This window comes from Physeter macrocephalus, chromosome 7 (assembly GCF_002837175.3).
Source record: "Physeter macrocephalus isolate SW-GA chromosome 7, ASM283717v5, whole genome shotgun sequence".
NCBI lineage: Eukaryota > Metazoa > Chordata > Mammalia > Artiodactyla > Physeteridae > Physeter > Physeter macrocephalus.
This window is the reverse complement of record NC_041220.1, coordinates 13,238,837-13,257,251: the sequence shown is the minus strand read 5'-3', so window position 1 is coordinate 13,257,251 and position 18,415 is coordinate 13,238,837. Positions and strand designations below refer to the sequence as shown.

At 34.5% G+C, this 18,415-nt stretch overlaps 1 protein-coding gene across 2 annotated transcripts in view; it reads right to left on the bottom strand.

Annotated features, from left to right (window-relative positions):
- Positions 1-18,415, bottom strand: part of GRID2 (glutamate ionotropic receptor delta type subunit 2) — a 1,406,179-nt gene that overhangs the window by 1,116,373 nt on the left and 271,391 nt on the right. For both annotated transcript variants that reach the window (XM_024126697.2, XM_024126698.2), the window contains exon 2: positions 13,934-14,089. In XM_024126697.2, the coding sequence (XP_023982465.1) occupies positions 13,934-14,089 (156 nt within the window). The remainder of the gene's footprint in view (positions 1-13,933; positions 14,090-18,415) is intronic.

Genomic DNA, 18,415 nt, shown 5'->3' with positions numbered 1-18,415 from the left:
ATACCACAAAAAAAAAAAAAAAAAAAAAGTATATATATACATATATATATATATATATATATATATATATATATATATATATATATATATATATAACAGTTCGCCCAGGGTAGCTCTGCTCTACAGGAGAGCCAGGTTCCTTCTGTCTCATTCCTCTGAAACCTGCTAGCGCGTAGTCCTTACCAGCATGGTGAGAGCTGGGTCACAGACACAGCAATATTCCAGTTCATTGAAAGGGGAGAAGTGCTGTCTAGGGCAAGTAGCTTGTCTTTAAGTTGGAAATGACTTGTAACTTGTCCGTACTTCCACTCACATTCTATTGGCCTTCTACAGGACTGCAAGGAAAACTTGAAGATGTAGTTCTTTTGGGGGTGGGGGGTATGGATCCACCTAAAACTGCTATCGTGGAAGAGGAGAAGAATCTATTTTGAACAGTTTAATACAGTGGATGAAAACAGTTTATTCCAATTATGGTAACAGATAATAGCAATAATCCATACAAACTGTTGATGGTAAAGAGATTACGCTTCAGTAACTAGCAAGTACACTGACTCTCTTCACAAGCCTGCTGACAGGGTTTCTACACACAACAGAAAGTCGACAGGCTGCATCTATAATGTGTGGAAATAGGTGGCTGGCATTAATCCTAGGGCTGAAGTTCAAATAAGGGCTTCAATTTCCAAAACAAATTAGCAAAAACCAGGCAGGGCCTGAAGATGTAAGAGACTACACGTACTGGCCAGATAATTTACAGGTAGTTACAAAAATAAAATACGTCCACAATTAATGGAAATCAGGTATTAACGTGGTCCTGAGAAGACAGGCGAATTCGAGTTGCTGATATTATTGCCAGAACTTGTACACACTCTCTGCCGTCCCGAGGGGCCCACATCACCTGCTTCCTGTCATCTGTCAGGTCTCTGCTCAAAATCATCTTCTTAGAGAGCTCTTTTCCTGACTGTTCTCCTTAAAATGATACCCCGAACTTCATCATCGCTACCCCTCTTATGGTGCTTCATTTTTAAAAATTTTTCATACCAACTCTTCAACCTGAAATTGTATATATAACTTGTTGTTCCCTCAACTAGAATATACACTCCAAGAGAGCAAGATATTTATGTTTTCACTACTATACGATGAGTTCCTAAAATAATCCCTAGCTCAGAGTAGACATTCAATAAATATTATCAAATAAATCGAATGAATGCACATACATTAGCAGCATAGCAAGGTTGGCAACAAAGCTGAGATGATGTCAAATGTACTGTTATATCTGGTACCAAATACTGGGGTCACACTGAACATGCAGGAAACAAACAATTATTTCTAGCTGTGGGTGAGGAAGAAAGTAAAAATATAAAACTAAGATCAGCACTCCTAGAAATCCCGTAACACTTCATTTTACTGCTACTGAGAACTTTATAATTGATTACACTTTGTTTCAAAATTTCTTATATATATGTTAATGTGATTTATGTCTGTTACTTGCTAAACATAAGATACTTGAAGCTAGAAACCACATTGATTCCTCTTGATATCTCTTTCAGCAAAAATTATAGTATTTTGCAAATTAAAAGCTCTTAATAATATTTATTTAGATGGAAAAATAAATTAATCAATAATTAACAAACAATGAATGCTGATTTTCACAGATTGCAGAGCATTTTTTATTCAAATAAACAAGCTTCATTGGCTACTTCAATAATATGACCAATAAAAAAATATTTTAAATTTAAAACAACTACCTCACTTAAAGAAAAAAAAAAGAGAGTAATCACAGACTATGCATATAAAAGAACCACAAAACAGGATATCATTATTCTTCACCTACTTCTGTCCACCTCGGTTAGGAAACAATACATGTTTTCATGTAACAGCACAGTGCCACGACACTCTGAGTTACAGCACACAATGCCAAATGTGTAGTAAAAATCCTCTGAGAGCATTAGTCAATGCCTATGCATAACACTTTTATATTATAAAACTTGAGGGCTTATCTCTTTCTTTAATGTGAAAAGCAATTACTCTTCTGTAGATGTGGAATAATTATTTTAAAAATATCACTTGCTCTTAAAACACAGCGGAGGCATTGTGCTTTTGAAGCAGCCACTTTGAGCTCAAATCATTTTCAGTACTTCTGCTGCATTACCAAAAAAAAAAAAAAAAAAAAAACTAAGACTTTGCTATATGAAGGCTGATGTCATTATTAATGTCTTTATTCATGCTTAATTTTACTTGCTGAATCATGATCTTCTCCATGCTGAATTCGCTATTCTACCACTGGTTTTGCAAAGGTGTGATCTTGAAGCTGGGAACACGATAAAGACCTTGACAGAAAAGTTACCTTTCTGTCCTTGTGGCCTGGTGCTTCCATTCTCAGTCCAGCCCCACCTCCAGATCATATCTTTCACAGTCACAAAGATGTATTTTTGAACATGGCTGCTTCTCTGATTAGATCTTTTCTCCTTTCAGAGTAGAAAGCATGCCTTACTATTCTTCCTCTTTATTTCTTCTTTACCTCCTCCCTTAACTCACCATCTCTAGGCTGTAAATCATCTCATTTTCTACTGAATTTTGTAATTCGTTCCTCAAGAAACCACTGCCTAGTAATTATGCTATCTGTGCACATATATTTCTTCTTCCTTAGTGGTTTAAATCTTTAAAGACGCAGAGTGGTCCCAAGTTACATCTACATTCTTCACTAATTCTACCTCACTATCTTGTACTGGGAGGCTGAACAATGTTGGATGAAGGAAGGAATAAAGGATCTTACAACGTTGGTTATGCTTTTGTGGACCTTTTCTATGTTTCCTCTTTCTCTGCTGCCTGCTGTTTGGCCATTTGCTGTTCATTAGTATCTACTAAACCATGGGTCTGGGAAATAAAGAGAGAAAATGCAAAACAGTTCTTTTGTAACTTGCTAGTTTCTCCTTATTACTCTTTATAAGTTACTAGGTAACCAAAAAATCTTGGCTGCGCAATTTGTCAATAAACAATAAAATGCGTTTTGTTTTGTTTTTTTTTTTCCTGCAGCGACTTAATAGGGAAGCTAGTTTGTACAATAAGCACTCCTACAAAGAATGCAATAAAAGACAGATCTAAGGAAATTCTCCCCATAGAAAACAGAGCAAAATATTCAAGAATTTGTGAACAACTGATTCATCAACTTCCTAAAAGTAGAGGATTTTCAACAAGAGGCGTTTAAGGTACACAATTGGAACATTAGTTTTCATCAAGTCCATTCCATTTGTCATATTATTTTAAGGAAAAAGAATGATGTTTTCTCCACTCAGCTATGCTGTGGGGTGGCCACGCGGAGACCAGGCCTGCTTCTGGTCGGGAGGGTTGCTGCCTCTCAGCATCTTTAACATCAAGTCAGCCTCTGCTGTGCTGCGAAAATACCAACGACCATGAAGATCTCATCTTGTAAAAGACAGACGATAAAGGTCTGAGCGAGGTGTTCTTTCTGGGTTTTGCAATACGATGTGCATGCACTGGTCTGAATAAGACGTTCCAACAGGTAACACTTCCTGATTAGGTCGACCAAGTCATCAGCCACACAGAGCGAGCTAAGATGAGCTTTTCCATACAGGCAATGGAATGTAGTAGTTAGTACTGATAACGAGCTAAACTCCCGATGGGAAACAACGGCAAACTCAAAACAGCATAATTTGAGAAGGAGTTATTTTTCAAAGACATAAATTACACAGATAGGCGTGAGATGCAGCAGAAAAACGAGGAGTGGTACAAGAATTCAGAGGTAGTAGCAGTGAGGTAGGAACCAGTCCTACGCCCAAAGGATAGAGAGGAGAGAAATCTGTGGAGTTCTGAGTAAGAGTGATCAGGAGCAGGCTGCCTTTAGAAAAGCATGACTTTGGTTTGAGGTAAACACCCAGCTCAAGGTGACCTCACACAGGAGACAGAAAATAAATACCCTGAACTCACTCTCCTCCCCCCGCCGATATATGTCTGGGACCCCCAATTAGCATTCTTAAACAGAAACCAGAGTAATCCAGGGACTATTTTAAAGGTTTCAGATGTGACCAGTTAGCTCACCTAACTGTACCTCAATTTCTTCATCTGTCAAAAGCTAGTACGAGTAATTTATACTGCCTTATAGCTTATAAGGCAGTATAAAGATTAGGTGAAAAAAATGAAGCACTTCTAACAGCTCATGGGATATAATAAGCTATAAGTAAATGCCACTTCTCATTCTTGGGCTTTCCATAGGAGGCTCTTTTGCCAAGAGCATACAGCAAATATAAAAGCCACAAAATGATGTTTCTTTCCTAGTTTCAGATATTAATGTATCTCTGTGCATTACTCTGTATTAAAAGACCAAGAAAATTGAGTAAAAGTCTTTCTTTTTTAATGTTTCGTTTCATTCCTTTTTCCTTTTCACTTATATGAAAAGCCCAAATGTTTCCATACCTCTGTTCAAAATCAGTTACAGACAGGTGAATTTCAAATCCCAAAGGGGTTCAAGAATGACATCCCGGGCTTCCCTGGTGGCGCAGTGGTTGCGCGTCCGCCTGCCGGTGCAGGGGAACCCCGTTCGCGCCCCGGTCTGGGAGGATCCCACGTGCCGCGGAGCGGCTGGGCCCGTGGGCCATGGCCGCTGAGCCTGCGCGTCCGGAGCCTGTGCCCCGCAACGGGAGAGGCCACACGGTGAGAGGCCCGTGTACCGCAAAAACAAAAACAAAAAAAAAACAAAGAATGACATCCCCGTGCCCCAGATGTCAGTGAGACCTGCAGGACCATCAGAACTTCCTTTAGAACACACTCCATTTCCAAAGGGGAAAACTGAAGCAGATTTGGGTAATGAACTCATGAATAACATTGCTACGCAGCAAATAATGACTTCATTGATGGAAATAAACATTTGCAAAGCAACAGAATACAAACTTGAGTATTCAAAAGATAATCAAATCCCGCAAACACATGGAGCAAGCCCTGCCTCCAAATGTTTTCTCATATGTAATTGCCTGGAATGCTGTTTCCTCTTATCTGCATGGCTAGCTACTTGGCCACTTCAAATATTAGCATAAATGCTCCTTTTTGTATTTTCCATAATCACTCCATCAGAAATGAACTCCTGGTTCTAAACTGCACACACACACACAGAGCCCACCTGTTATTTGTTATCATAGTATCACCACAGTATCATCCGCTTTGCTCTATGCCATTCTACTCTTTTAAAAAAAGAATATTTATTTGCTTCTTTAGCTCTTTTTGTATATCTCTCTTACTAGATTATAAATTCCTTGGGTGCCTGGGGTTAATTTATCTCATTCATCTGTATAAACTCCTAATACAGTGTACTGACTCGTGCATTAAATGTATCTTACAAATAAATGAACACTTGTCATTTTCATTTTTTAAAGAATAATGAATTGTTCTTGGTGATTCATAGTTTTCTTCCAGTTGGTCTCCTCTTCTCATATTTAAGGTTTAAGCAATTTCCAAGGAAAGGAAGTGTAAACTAGTGATTCATTCTGTGCTCTCATGGAGTCCTGGCATAAATTTTTGATAATGAATAATGGTGGTTTAACAACAAACCTGCCTTGTTCCACTGTAACAGATATAGCAAATAGGGGGTTAAAATTACCCATGAAAAGCATGAATCAACTTTGGAAGGATTACCACAAGAAAGAAGTGCTTGGTGAACTTATTTTGAGATAGATAGAGATATAATATATATAATGTATATGGTATATATATATCATATACACATTTGTATACATGATGGCATGTATGGCATATATGGTATATAACATATAGACATAGTTTAATATATAGTTTAGTATAAGCACATGTATTTGTATGGGTGTGCATATATAAATGCATATATATGATGAGTTAATATAGAGGTAAAAGTCCTTTAAACTGGGCAAAATAACCTAGAAATTCAAAACAATAAAAAGATAAACTCAAAAATTTCAAACATAAAGATTATTGACAAATTAATGTAGCAGAATAAGAACAGTATTTGGGAGCAGACAGAATGAGGCTGATGTGTCAGTTTCTCTTTGACCAATAAGAATGTGTCACCTTTTTTTTTTTTATCCCCTAGTAACTTTCTATCATCAGAGCTACCTACACCGTGCTCAGTTTTAATAATATGAATAAGCACACAGGACCACCTCAACATATTCTGTTTGATTTTATATAAGTGTAAATTCAAAAGTAAGATACAAAAATTATTACTGATTACTCAAAGTCATTCTATTTGAAAACATTTTCTACACAAAGATCATATCTGATTTTGATTTGTAGAAGTTTTTTTCCCCAAAAAAAGCATTCTGAAAAAAAATATTTATTTTTTACTTTGAAACATATTCCTCATGTATAACAGACATTTTATGTCTTTTCTATGTTTTTAAGTCTTTTTTATGTTTGAAAATACAGCTTAAGGAATGAGCTTAGCCATTCTTATTATCATATTATATTAGTCTATCAGGGACCAAAAAGCAAATATGCCTTGAAATGAGCCATGAATTCCTGAGAAAATAACATGATATTATGAGTTACTGAAGAAAATACTGGAAATTCAAAGAAACCAATGATCAAGTTTTTAGAGTTAATATTTGCCCATATTGAAATAAAAAAGTGCAGAACATAGAAAGATAACCTTTTAAACAATCATGTCAGAAATAAACTCAAAATACCAGAGACGATGCACCTCTCAAAGTACAAAGTTTTCCTTGAATTCATTTCTATATTTGACCTTCTCATATATCACTCTTCTACAACATTATGCCTCTCTACAACTGAATTCCATTTAGTTATGACTCAGTGCCTTATTTACTTCACTGATTGTATTAAGCCTACACAAATCATTAGAAAGCTTTAATTTGGTACCCACAGGCTTTCTCTACTTCCCAGAAATGGTAACAAGGTATTTTAACTCCTCCCAACCCTAAGTACACATGTTGCAATATCACTACTATTTTCCAAATAAATTACACTACAAGTGAAATTCTCATCTTCCTGGGCTGACTAGCACAACTATCCCCTGAAGACAGAAAAAAGCAGAAGCATTTAATTTATACAACATTTTTACAACCCTAGCATTCAGGATCTTGATAAGGAACAACGAGGGGGAAAATAAAAGACACTGATTAGGCAGTTATTAAGCTTAGTATTATCAGTGGTATGCATGGGAACTACCAATACATGTGGTAAAGGATGTTTGGGAAGGTATATAAATGTATGATGGACACATGCAATGGTGCTAAGTCATCATGTACTCCACTATTATTAAAATGCATTTAGATTAGTAGAGGAACAAACCATAATTGTAACCCCATGTACTCATCATACGACAATCACATGATCATAGTATTCCTATGGAGTATGTATTTATCCCCATTTCATGAATAAATTGATACTCAGAGACAATAGGTGTGTTCAAGGTCCCACAGATAATAAGAGATGAAACAGCATTCATATAAAGGCAGATTTATCTAATTCCACGGCCCATGCGCTTAACTGCCATGTTTTTTTCCCCCAAGCAGTATAAATGGTATCAAATTAAAGCACATACTGAACCAAATGTAGATATTGTGAGTGTACATAGTACAATATGAAGAATCAAGGATCAAAAAGGGGATGAATGAGGAGTTTTTCCAAAGCCCTGTAATTGGAGGTCAAAAGGAAGAGGAGCACTTGTAGGTCAGGATCTAACACATGATAATAAAGGTTAAGCTGACTGTGTTAAGATTATAAGGCAGCCAGCGAAGACCACAGCATTATACAGAGTAATTTGCTCAAGGCTGAAAGCTTAGAGGCACCCTAAAAGTACTTGCTGAGTCATTCTTTTTTTCCCAGAACATGCAATTACCTATTGCACATTGGCTTGTGCGTCCTGCTTTTAAAAGCAAGTGTTTCAATGATGATTCTTTTGAAAATTACAAAATAATTTGACAAAATATTGTATGGATACTACAAGACTAGGCATAATGTGATTCCCATAAATCTAACAATACTTGCCAAGTACATGCAAAAATAAGTTGTTAAATGTTAAAATAGAAAGTCAGATTACTTTTGTTCTCAAATCAAGCAAGTAGACTGGATCATGTGAAAGTTGGATATTCCTGAGAGTAGTTTTTAAATTCTGAATATAGTTAAGTCATTTTTGGTTTGTCAACATGAACAAACTATTTTTATGACTCATTACAACTGCAGAGTGTACATAAGTGTGGTTTTTAACCTCATAAGCCATATATTCCGAGTCACTTTAAGACACATAGGTGATTCTTTTACCAAATCAGTATCATAAAAGGTGGATTAAAAACTGAAATATGCTTCCATAATCATGCACTCTATCCATAGAGGTAGCAAGACAACAGAAGAAAGGGGTATGATATGATTACAAGAAAAATATTTGGTAGAAAGAAAGAACACTTAAGCAACAACCAAAGAATACATCTTTACTTCCATTAAACACAGCCTTCTATGAAAGCTGCTAAAGTTTCTTCTAAATAAAACAAGATCCAGAGCAGCACACGTTGCTAAAATATATATTTTATGAGGTAACTTACACAACAGTACACAACTGTAGATAGTAGGTAAAAGGCCCCAAAGCAGAAAGCCTATAAAATTATGACATAAAGACCTAAAAATATCTGTATTTCAATCTATTCACAGTAATAGAGATCTGTTATTTAAAAGTGTGGTATTGAACGACTTAAGGGAAAGGCTTACCGATACACGAGTACAACAATAAATCACAGAAAAAAGAATAAAATTTAGCTTTGCAATGTGTATCTTCAATAAAATTATATTAAAAATACTGAATTTCTTTAAAAAATAAATTCCCTCTCTTTTCTGAAAAAGAAATGTTTTAAAAATCTAGAACATCATGTTTCTGTCTACTATTAACACAATTAAAAACGCAAGTTATACGTAGAAGGCAACGACATAATGTCCTTTCATGCTCTAAAAATCCACAGCCCACCTCAGATACATGTCTACGCTTCCTGCAGGCAGACATTCTTTCCTCTCATTTGCTATCTCCTATTGTAGCTGGCCCAATCTTGGAACAGTAATAGGTTTTTAATAAGTATTTGGATAGATTGATTTCACTGAGTACCCTCAAAATTAGATTCCCAATACATATTATTTTAATCCTTCCTGATGGGCAATTCTTTAATGGAAAGGCATAGTATGAGATAATTAAAAGAATGCCTGCCTGAGTTGTCCCTAACAGATATAGAATTCTTTCAATTTTAATACTACGTTGATGATAAGTACTAAAGATCACACAATAAGCAGATTCTGAATCCAAATCTTAGAGGCAAGTCCTTAGAAAGTGGCGGTAGGGAGAAAAGTGACCCAGAACTTGGCACTGGGGAACTGACCAGCCTAAACATCCCAGACTCATGGAGAGAATCAGGCGGTCCAGACAGCCACCAAATGCACATCGAGAATCCCTCCTGCTCTGTGAGTGTCTGAAGATGGCCGGTCAGCTGCAACGCCATTCCTCCACCCCTTCGCACGTGTAGCTAGGCACCACTTACATCAAGAGCATTGGGCCTAGAGACCAAGTACGACACTGGCCTTGATGTGGAAAGGAAAGAAGGAAGTAAAAAATGGGAAAAATGAACAAATGAATGAATGAGAAGAATTATAACTACATGATGTTCAGAGATTTTTTTCTTGGTTCCTGGAGCCACTAATTTTCAAGTTCAGTTGTCAGGCAAGTCAAAAAAATAAGCTGAAATTGGAGTTATCAAAATTGGTCCAGGAAACACTGGCTGATGAGGTATTCACACTGCAAACCTATGCTAGGAAAGTTGCAGAATCCAATCTCAGAATTTTGGAATTAGCAGATTTTTTTTTATCACAGTAAAAATATCCTATTAAAGCAGAGAGGAATATAAATTATGAGACTAAGCCCTGGAATAAAGCATCAAATAGTGCAGCCACATAAATCATTCTTTTACATTTACATCTTCTTTGAACTCAGATTTAGCCTATGGCACCAGAAACATTCACAATGAATTGTGATGTGTTTCAGAGAAGTGCGTTTTCCTACTTAGATTTCCTTATACCGTCTATGGCTCTGCTACTCTTCTGTTATCCCTTTTACACACGATACGGACACGTGTATATTAAAAGTAAAGAAATGAGACTGATTTCAGAAACCATAAATGAAAGCAGTCTTATTGTTTTACACTTAACAGTAGTTTTATTTTGTGAGATACATGAGGCAAATCCAACTGAAATCATCACTGTATTAAAGTGAGATGTCTATTTTCACGACTCGTTGGGAACAATCAGTGTTCCCGCCCTGCTGTGCAGAGGAGTGAGTTGAAGGTGGGCCAGGCTGCAGCCGGGAAGACGAGCAACCTTAATCATGACTGCTTTTCGTATGAAAAGCAGCTTTTATAACTATATTGTTTATAACAGTTTTTAACATAGCAGAAAGGAGAATAATTATGATAGTTACTCCTTTTTCTTTCAAATAGAATCATTTGTGACTCTATAGTGTAAATCTGTCCTGACACTCTTTTCACTGTGCATTTCATTTTTAGGTATTTTTCCTAATAATTATTTCAAAATGTTTTAACTGAATCTTGCCATTCAATATCAACAGTGCTCAACATCCCTCCTGATACATCAGATGTATGCAAGAATTATACATGCAGTCATATTTCTGCATTCACCTTCCAATGTGAACATTTTTACAAATGCATTCTCCATACATTCCCTGGCCTTATTTTCTTATAAATCCTCACCTTTCGTGGCCCAGAGTGGTGTTGGTCTCAGTTAAGAGCTAACAATATAAGCAACTGCTATTGCTTTAAGTAGAGACATAAGTGCCCTTCACACCAGCCATTTGTGTATCTATGTTATACCCAGTATATAGGTCCCACAGAGGAAAACAATCTACAAAAGAGATGTAAGGAGAGAAATCTAGCAACAGCTGCTTTGGTCCAGGTCAACTCAACCTGCAAAAGACCCTTTCTGGATTTCGGTGATAGTAAGGAGTTCTTTGGGTTGCTGTCAATAGTTGGATGAGGTATAGCAGAAGAAAGGACAGCTACCAAATATCCTTTAATCAATTTTGAAGTCAGCCACAGAAACAACTAGGAGGCAATTTCAGCAATGTGAAGACTTATCTAAAGAGAAACTGAGTAATTATAATTTCTATAATCCTTTACGAATCTAAATCTGGAAATTTGTTCTAAAGATTTGTGTAACATCTCATCTATAGAGATGAAATTCACCTTAAAAATACATCATTTATGTTCTAATTTCTTCACTATTTATAGATGAGGAAAACCAAGGATGAACGACCTGAGTGGATTATACAATGCAACTGCTGCTGATCAACTAGATTGGTATTTTTCTACTAATCCATACCATCTAAAGCCCACGAACATAAATAGTATATTACCACGGCAAAACCATGCTTAAAAGCATGAATTTTTAGATGTTCATCAGGAATGCCAATGCATAAACAATCGGTAATAATGATATCACTGAATCTCGTGTCCATCTTTAGAATGTAAAAAACAAATAAGCTGATTTAAGGACCTCTATTATAGATTTTAATGGTATTGCAGCCAAGATATGATGATAGAAAAGTTGGCCATCTTTGATGGTTCAGTTGAAATTTTCTTCTAAAATACTTCCTCAAAACATTTAAGAAAATACTCCGGAATACTTTTTTGTTCTCTTTCAGTTGAATATTTTCCCTTAGTTTTGCAAACTAATCAATTACAATAAGAGCTCTAGAAAGAATTATTTTTACTTCTAAAATTAGCTGAGATCTTTCTTGATATTGAATGGAGAAACAAATTAGCTCCAGAGTTTCCTAGAACTTATCTCAGGTTCATTAGCCAGAGCAGACCATCAAGATAACTGGTCCAGAACATCCTGTTAGTATCAAAACCCATCAGGCAAATTGTCAAGCTCTTCTTTCTTGACAAATATCTAGCTGTCTCTATCTTGGAAACTTAAAACTTATTTACTCTCTCAATTTTCTTTCAGTCCACAAATTCTTTCAAGTCACAATAGTTCTTTTGAGAGATATTTTTGTTTCCAGAATTTAGTTGGCAGCAGAATGGCTACACAAAGCAATATGTAAACAGATTAACTGTGGTACTTTAAAAATTGTCTTTGTTTTTCAAATTGTTGTCTCTAAAAAGGTGTGAGGGGCGTATTTATTCAGTCTTTCTAATTCCCTTCTGCTCATTGTATTTTTTTCATTGCTTTATCCACATTTTTTCAGTCAAAGTGGATTTTTTAAAAGCATGAATATTTTAGCACGTCTTCAAAGTTAATTTACAATTATTAATATGTAGTTAATAAGAAGACAGTCACAAAAGTAAGTCAGTCCTATTTTTTCCTGCTCCCATTGAAGTCAATAAAACTAATAGTTGAGAAAGAAATATCATAGATACTTCTTTTAAAAAATAATATATACTTCTTAGTGCATATATTCTTTTACATTATTGGGTATTTTCCACAATTTCTACTTTATTATTTTTGCAGACTGCTTTATGAATTCTAACATTAATTTAGACAGCTTTTAAACATTTCTATAGAAAATTTATCAACATAACCATGATTTAAAGTTACAAATTCCCAGGATAATTCTGATTTAAAATGTAAGAAAATAACTGGGTGCTTCTATTAATCTGATTTTTTAAATTGATGTTTACTTATTAAAATTAACATTCCATCATATTAATATGAACAACCTATTTTATTGCAAAACAACTTTTACTAAAAACATTTCTGTTCATTTTATTAAAATAATATTTTTTCACTCCATCAAATTAATAAGAAGGAAAATCCATTAGACCACAATCATTCTAACCATTCCCTTACTGACAGAAATAAAAATAAATAAGCTTTGATAGTAGCCAATGCCACTGATCAAAAACACATTCCAAAAAAGGTTACCTGTATATCATGCAGATACATTAAATTTAAAACATTTATCTTCCTTACCCCTTCAATACTTTTCTTTAAAAAGTTTCCTGCCAAACTTTACTCCATTTAACATCTTGTCCATATTTTCTTCTGCCAAATCCTCTTTAAGTTTTTAATAAAAGAAATGTTTCATTTAACTAAATTAATTTTGTATTAGTATCTTTAGTCTAAATATTATCACAATAAAATATAAAACAGATTAACAACAAATACTTTCAAGGACAATGATTACTTTGCCAATCAAAAGGTTAAATATTTCATTAGAATAATAGCATCAAAACTAGAATTTTATTAGTGTATGATCTTTCAATCAAAACCTTTGTTCATATAAATGATCTTTCCAGTATAAGAAAAATAATTTGTATTTTTATGACTTTGTATCTATGAAAAATTTTAATTCACTCAAGTATACAGAGAGAATGGAGAAAAGTGCTTTAATATTTGGCACATTGTAGAGAGTAAAAAATTTACAGCCTAGGTCAGTATGTTAGGATCCCAGCACAAAATCTTTGATTTGTATGTAGTGTCTGAAAGTTTTCCTTCTCAAAAGGAAACCTTTTGAGAAGGAAAACTTCCTTCTCAAAGAAGGAAGTAAATGAATTTACTTAAATTTGTTTTAATTAAGCACAAAAATTCCTTTCTTATCTTATCTCAAAGAAGACAAAAGTAAAAATTCAGATAGAAAGTCGTATTTTTAAGGAATGCTTCATTTACACTGAAGTCATAAAATGTTGTAAAGTTTTTATTATAAATATTTATAACCATTTTCATATTATATTTCAATTAAAACAATAACTTTCCACACTCTGCCCTTTCAGAAGTAGAATACAGGATTAAAATTTACCAAATACTCTAAAAGAAAAGCAATGCAGCAAAGATGCAAAAATGATGTATATGTTTAATGGCATTTTAAATTTTTAATTTCATTGCCATTTGAATTGAACCAAAGAAACCAAATAAAAAGTGGAGTGCTGATGGACCTTACCTTCTTGAACTGCTTGAAAAGGGTTGTTGCCATCAACAAATGTCACCGAAAATGTGATTTTCTCAGTCTGTAAGATCTCCTCATTCTGGTTGAGGTCGCCAACTGCTGTGCGAAACACCTCATCATCCTTTTTGGCAGATTCATCAAAAATTGCTCCTAGAAAGAAGTGAGTATCGCCATTAAACAATAACATAAATATTCTGTCATGCCCTCCGGAATTACGCCAAAGAGACTTATGAATTGAAAAACGTATACTTTCACTTAAAGCATGCACTTTATTACTGAAACACATTGTACTGGAAGCAGTGTGAGAGCTAAGCAGGAACGTAGTTAGTTCTCCCAAATGGAAATGATGAACAGTACATCAAAGTGTTTTGCTGGAAGAGTATCGGGAAGACATTATAATAAATACAAAAAGCCTTTGCAGGACAAAGTGGTTAAATACACTGAATGTCTCATGTCATGAGATCTTTAAGGATTCATAACTTGTAGAATTTTTTTTTCTGAATAATAGGAGAAAAATCAGGAAATTTTCTGAGAGTCCATTCATAAATAGGAATCAAATTTCTACTATGATCTTAATTTACTTTTTCTCTTTTTATTTCCTTCCTTCTTTCCTTTCTTTCTTTTTTTTTGAACAAGAGTTTCAGTATCTTTTACAATAGTAAATTCAATAAATATTTATTAAAAATTTAGAGACATACAAACCTCTGAGCAGAAGTAATGGAGACATATTTCCTGAAGAACTAACATAAGTTCTAGTGAATAATTATGGCATTTTTCCTTCATATGTAATAATGATGATGATGATGATAAGAGTTGTGGCTAACTTTTATTTGACTGTGAGTTTGTCAGTGTATTGATTAAACATCCCAGTTCTAAGAGTAAACTGATTTCAAATCCTGACTCTGACATTTGTTAAGTATATGACCTTGAGCAAGGGATTCAAATTCTAAACTCCACATTCATCATCTGTAATATCTAATAGTAAAAATAATATCCATCTGTAAGGATTATTAACTGTATTAAATGATACTATGCCTGCGAAATGTAAGTAAATTGTGGTAACTAAATATGTCTCAAGACATGCTAGTGTTTTCTTTTTTTAAATACTGTAATATAATCCAAACAAAGCTCAACATGTTCTATTATTTTCTTCATATTACAGTATTTAATCCTTAAATAACTATGTGATATGTACACTACTACACACACATACAGTTTTAAAAATTAGGATTCCATGCAAGAAATATGCCTAAGGTTCCACAATAAGGGCCAGAGCTTTTGCCTCCTTACTCCAACGTCCTTGCTTTACATAACTATGGGATACTGCCTTCCAGGATTGCACCCAAAAGACATAAAAGTGTTTTAACAGGGATTCTTACTTTACAGCATATCTGGAGTTTCTTTCCTATCTGGCCATGCATACTTTATTTGCGCTCATTCTGACTCTTCCAGTTCTAAGCAAGCACACATTTTTAAATTATTTACTTTTTAATCATAAATAATTGGGACAATGTACTTTTTGTATTTTTGAATAAACCTAATGAAGACCCTGTTGACAAAAAGAGACATATACCTCAGGGTCAATAACATGATAAAGGAATAACTATATATGTACATATCCACATACACATCCATACACACATAATACATATTTCTTGACTATATTCATTACAGTGTGTGAAAAAATAAAATTATGTGTATATAAAAATGACTTTTTTCCACATATAAATATAATACAGGTAGTATACACACATATGAAAAGATAAACACACTATACATGCAGACACAAATATGCATATATATATGTTTACACATACACACAAACACACATATATGTATAAACAGAAGCAGACACACTTTACATCTATCAATTTTGTTGATTTAATAATTCTGTAGCTGAAGCCCCAAGTCTTCTAGCAAAAGATAATTATGATATTAAACATGAATTATTAGAGTCAATCCATGATAAAGCAAGGATGAATCTATGTCCATTTCTGACAAGTGTGGCACGTTACTTTTGACCTCTCCACCCTATGTGGCTTCACCATGGGAAAGCAAGCAATGATTACTTTTTGCTAGAGAAGGCAGAGTGTCTAATAGGCTTACTGTGTCAGCTTGGCTTTCTCTTACCACTGCTCTTCTATGTTTGCATGGATTCATTGACTACTTTGACCAGCCTTTTAAAATCCTTCCTTTACGTTTCCTATGTATTTGAATACCTGCCATGGCTAAGAACATGAGAAAAGGGTGAAGAAATTTTTTTAACTGATACATAAATTATTTCTTAATTACACTATTATATAGCTAATACCCAGACTATTAATATTTTATTGATGTAATCAACATATGCAATAGACATTAATTTCTGACCTATCCTGTCACCTCTGAATTAGAAATATACTTTATAAACTAATATTTATGCAATAAATTTTAGATTTATCTTGATAATTTTAATTGACATTCATGAAGACTCATTTTAATATGTGATAATATTTATGAGAATCTAAGTTAATCCTTACACTGAAATCTAATATTATCAGACTGGGATATAAAAATTTCTTTAGGAGCTTTTTAGGAAGTGTGATATAAATGTGCTATAATTGGAGCTGAAATAACCAATTTGTTTTAAACCAGAAAATCTAAATGTCTGTTCTCAAAGAAGTGATGTATATTTATATAGAGATGTTTCAGCTTGTCATGGATTCTACATGGGTCTTTTAGAAAAGTTTCTAATCAAACTTTTTTTATAGCCGGTAATGTTATTGACTTCTGCTGAGTATTGCTAATACATTTTTAATGGAAGCATTTTACTATTACCTGACAGAACACTTAAAATTGCTTTAAACATTAAACCTGGCTTAATAAATGGCAGAAACCTGCCAAAATGATAAGAAATTAGTCAATTCTGTGCTGAATTAAGACATACTGCAAGCAAATGCACAAAAAAGGCAGTTCATCTTTCTGCAAACAGCAAAGAAGTACACGAAAGAAATGATTCATCTTACTGCACACAGGCAGCATAACCAAAGAACAGGAAATCCTAGCCAACATTTCAAATACACTTATTTATTTATTTACTTTTTCCTTCAGCGATAAACTCTCATCTTAAATTTGGCTTTTTACCATGAAAGTATTGTTAAATGACGCATTCTGTATCAAACACAAGTATTCTGAAAACAATCTCGTAAGTTCCACATGAAGAATCTCAGGAAAGACAGTTCTTTCTTATGTCATGCACTTCCAGTAGTATTGCAATGTCATCTCTTTATCCTTTGTATTAATACACACACATATTAGCAGTCTAATTTAACTTCAAATATCCCAGATTTACTTTTTGAAACTGAAGTTTCTCAAATGTAACACACATAGCTATATAGCTTACATGATGACACAGCATCTATTTCTTTCCCAGCTATTTTTATTAGCACACTTTAACTGTCAGTTTTATATTATAACCTGGAGGTGAAAACCAGATCCAACTTATTGTCAAGATGAAATAATTCTTCCACCACTTACACACTCACACACACACACACACACACACACAGTGTTTGATCAACAAATTATACTCTATTTACACTTTGCATTGGCCAAACGGGAGGGAAGAATAACCAAGCAACAGGCAGAGAACAAACACCTCCTAAATATTCCCGTTAGACCAATTTTTAATTAGTCATTTCCATTATTTGGGACTGATGATCTGCTCCGTCCATGGGAGGGAAAAAAGGCTTCACTTATCCTGACACAAAGAGAGTGACATATTCAGGTGAGTCTACATACAAGTTTGTTTTTTGTTGGTTTTTTTTAACATCTTTATTGGGCTATAGTTGCTTTACAATGGTGTGTTAGTTTCTGCTTTATAACAAGGTGAATCAGTTATACATATACATATATCCCCATACCCCCTCCCTCTTGCGTCTCCCTCCCTCCCACCCTCCCTATCCCACCCCTCTAGGTGGTCACAGAGCACTGAGCTGATCTCCCTGTGCTATGCGGCTGCTTCCCACTAGCTGGCTATTTTACATTTGGTAGTGTATATATGTCCATTCCACTCTCTCACTTCGTCCCAGCTTACCCTTCCCCCTCCTCGTATCCTCAAGTCCATGCTCTAGTAGGTCTGCATCTTTATTTCCATCTTGCCCCCAGGTTCTTCATGACCTTTTTTCTTTTTTTAGATTCCATATATATGTGTTAGCTTACGGCATTTGTTTTTTCTCTTTCTGACCTACTTCATCTGTATGACAGATCCTAGGTCCATCCACCTCACTACAAATAACTCAATTTCGTTTCTTTTTATGGCTGAGTAATATTCCCTTGTATATATGTGCCACATCTTCTTTATCCATTCATCTGTTGATGGACACTTAGGTTGCTTCCATGTCCTGGCTATTGTAAACAGAGCTGCAATGAACATTTTGGTACATGACTCTTTTTGAATTATGGTTTTCTCAGGGTATATGCCCAGTAGTGGGATTG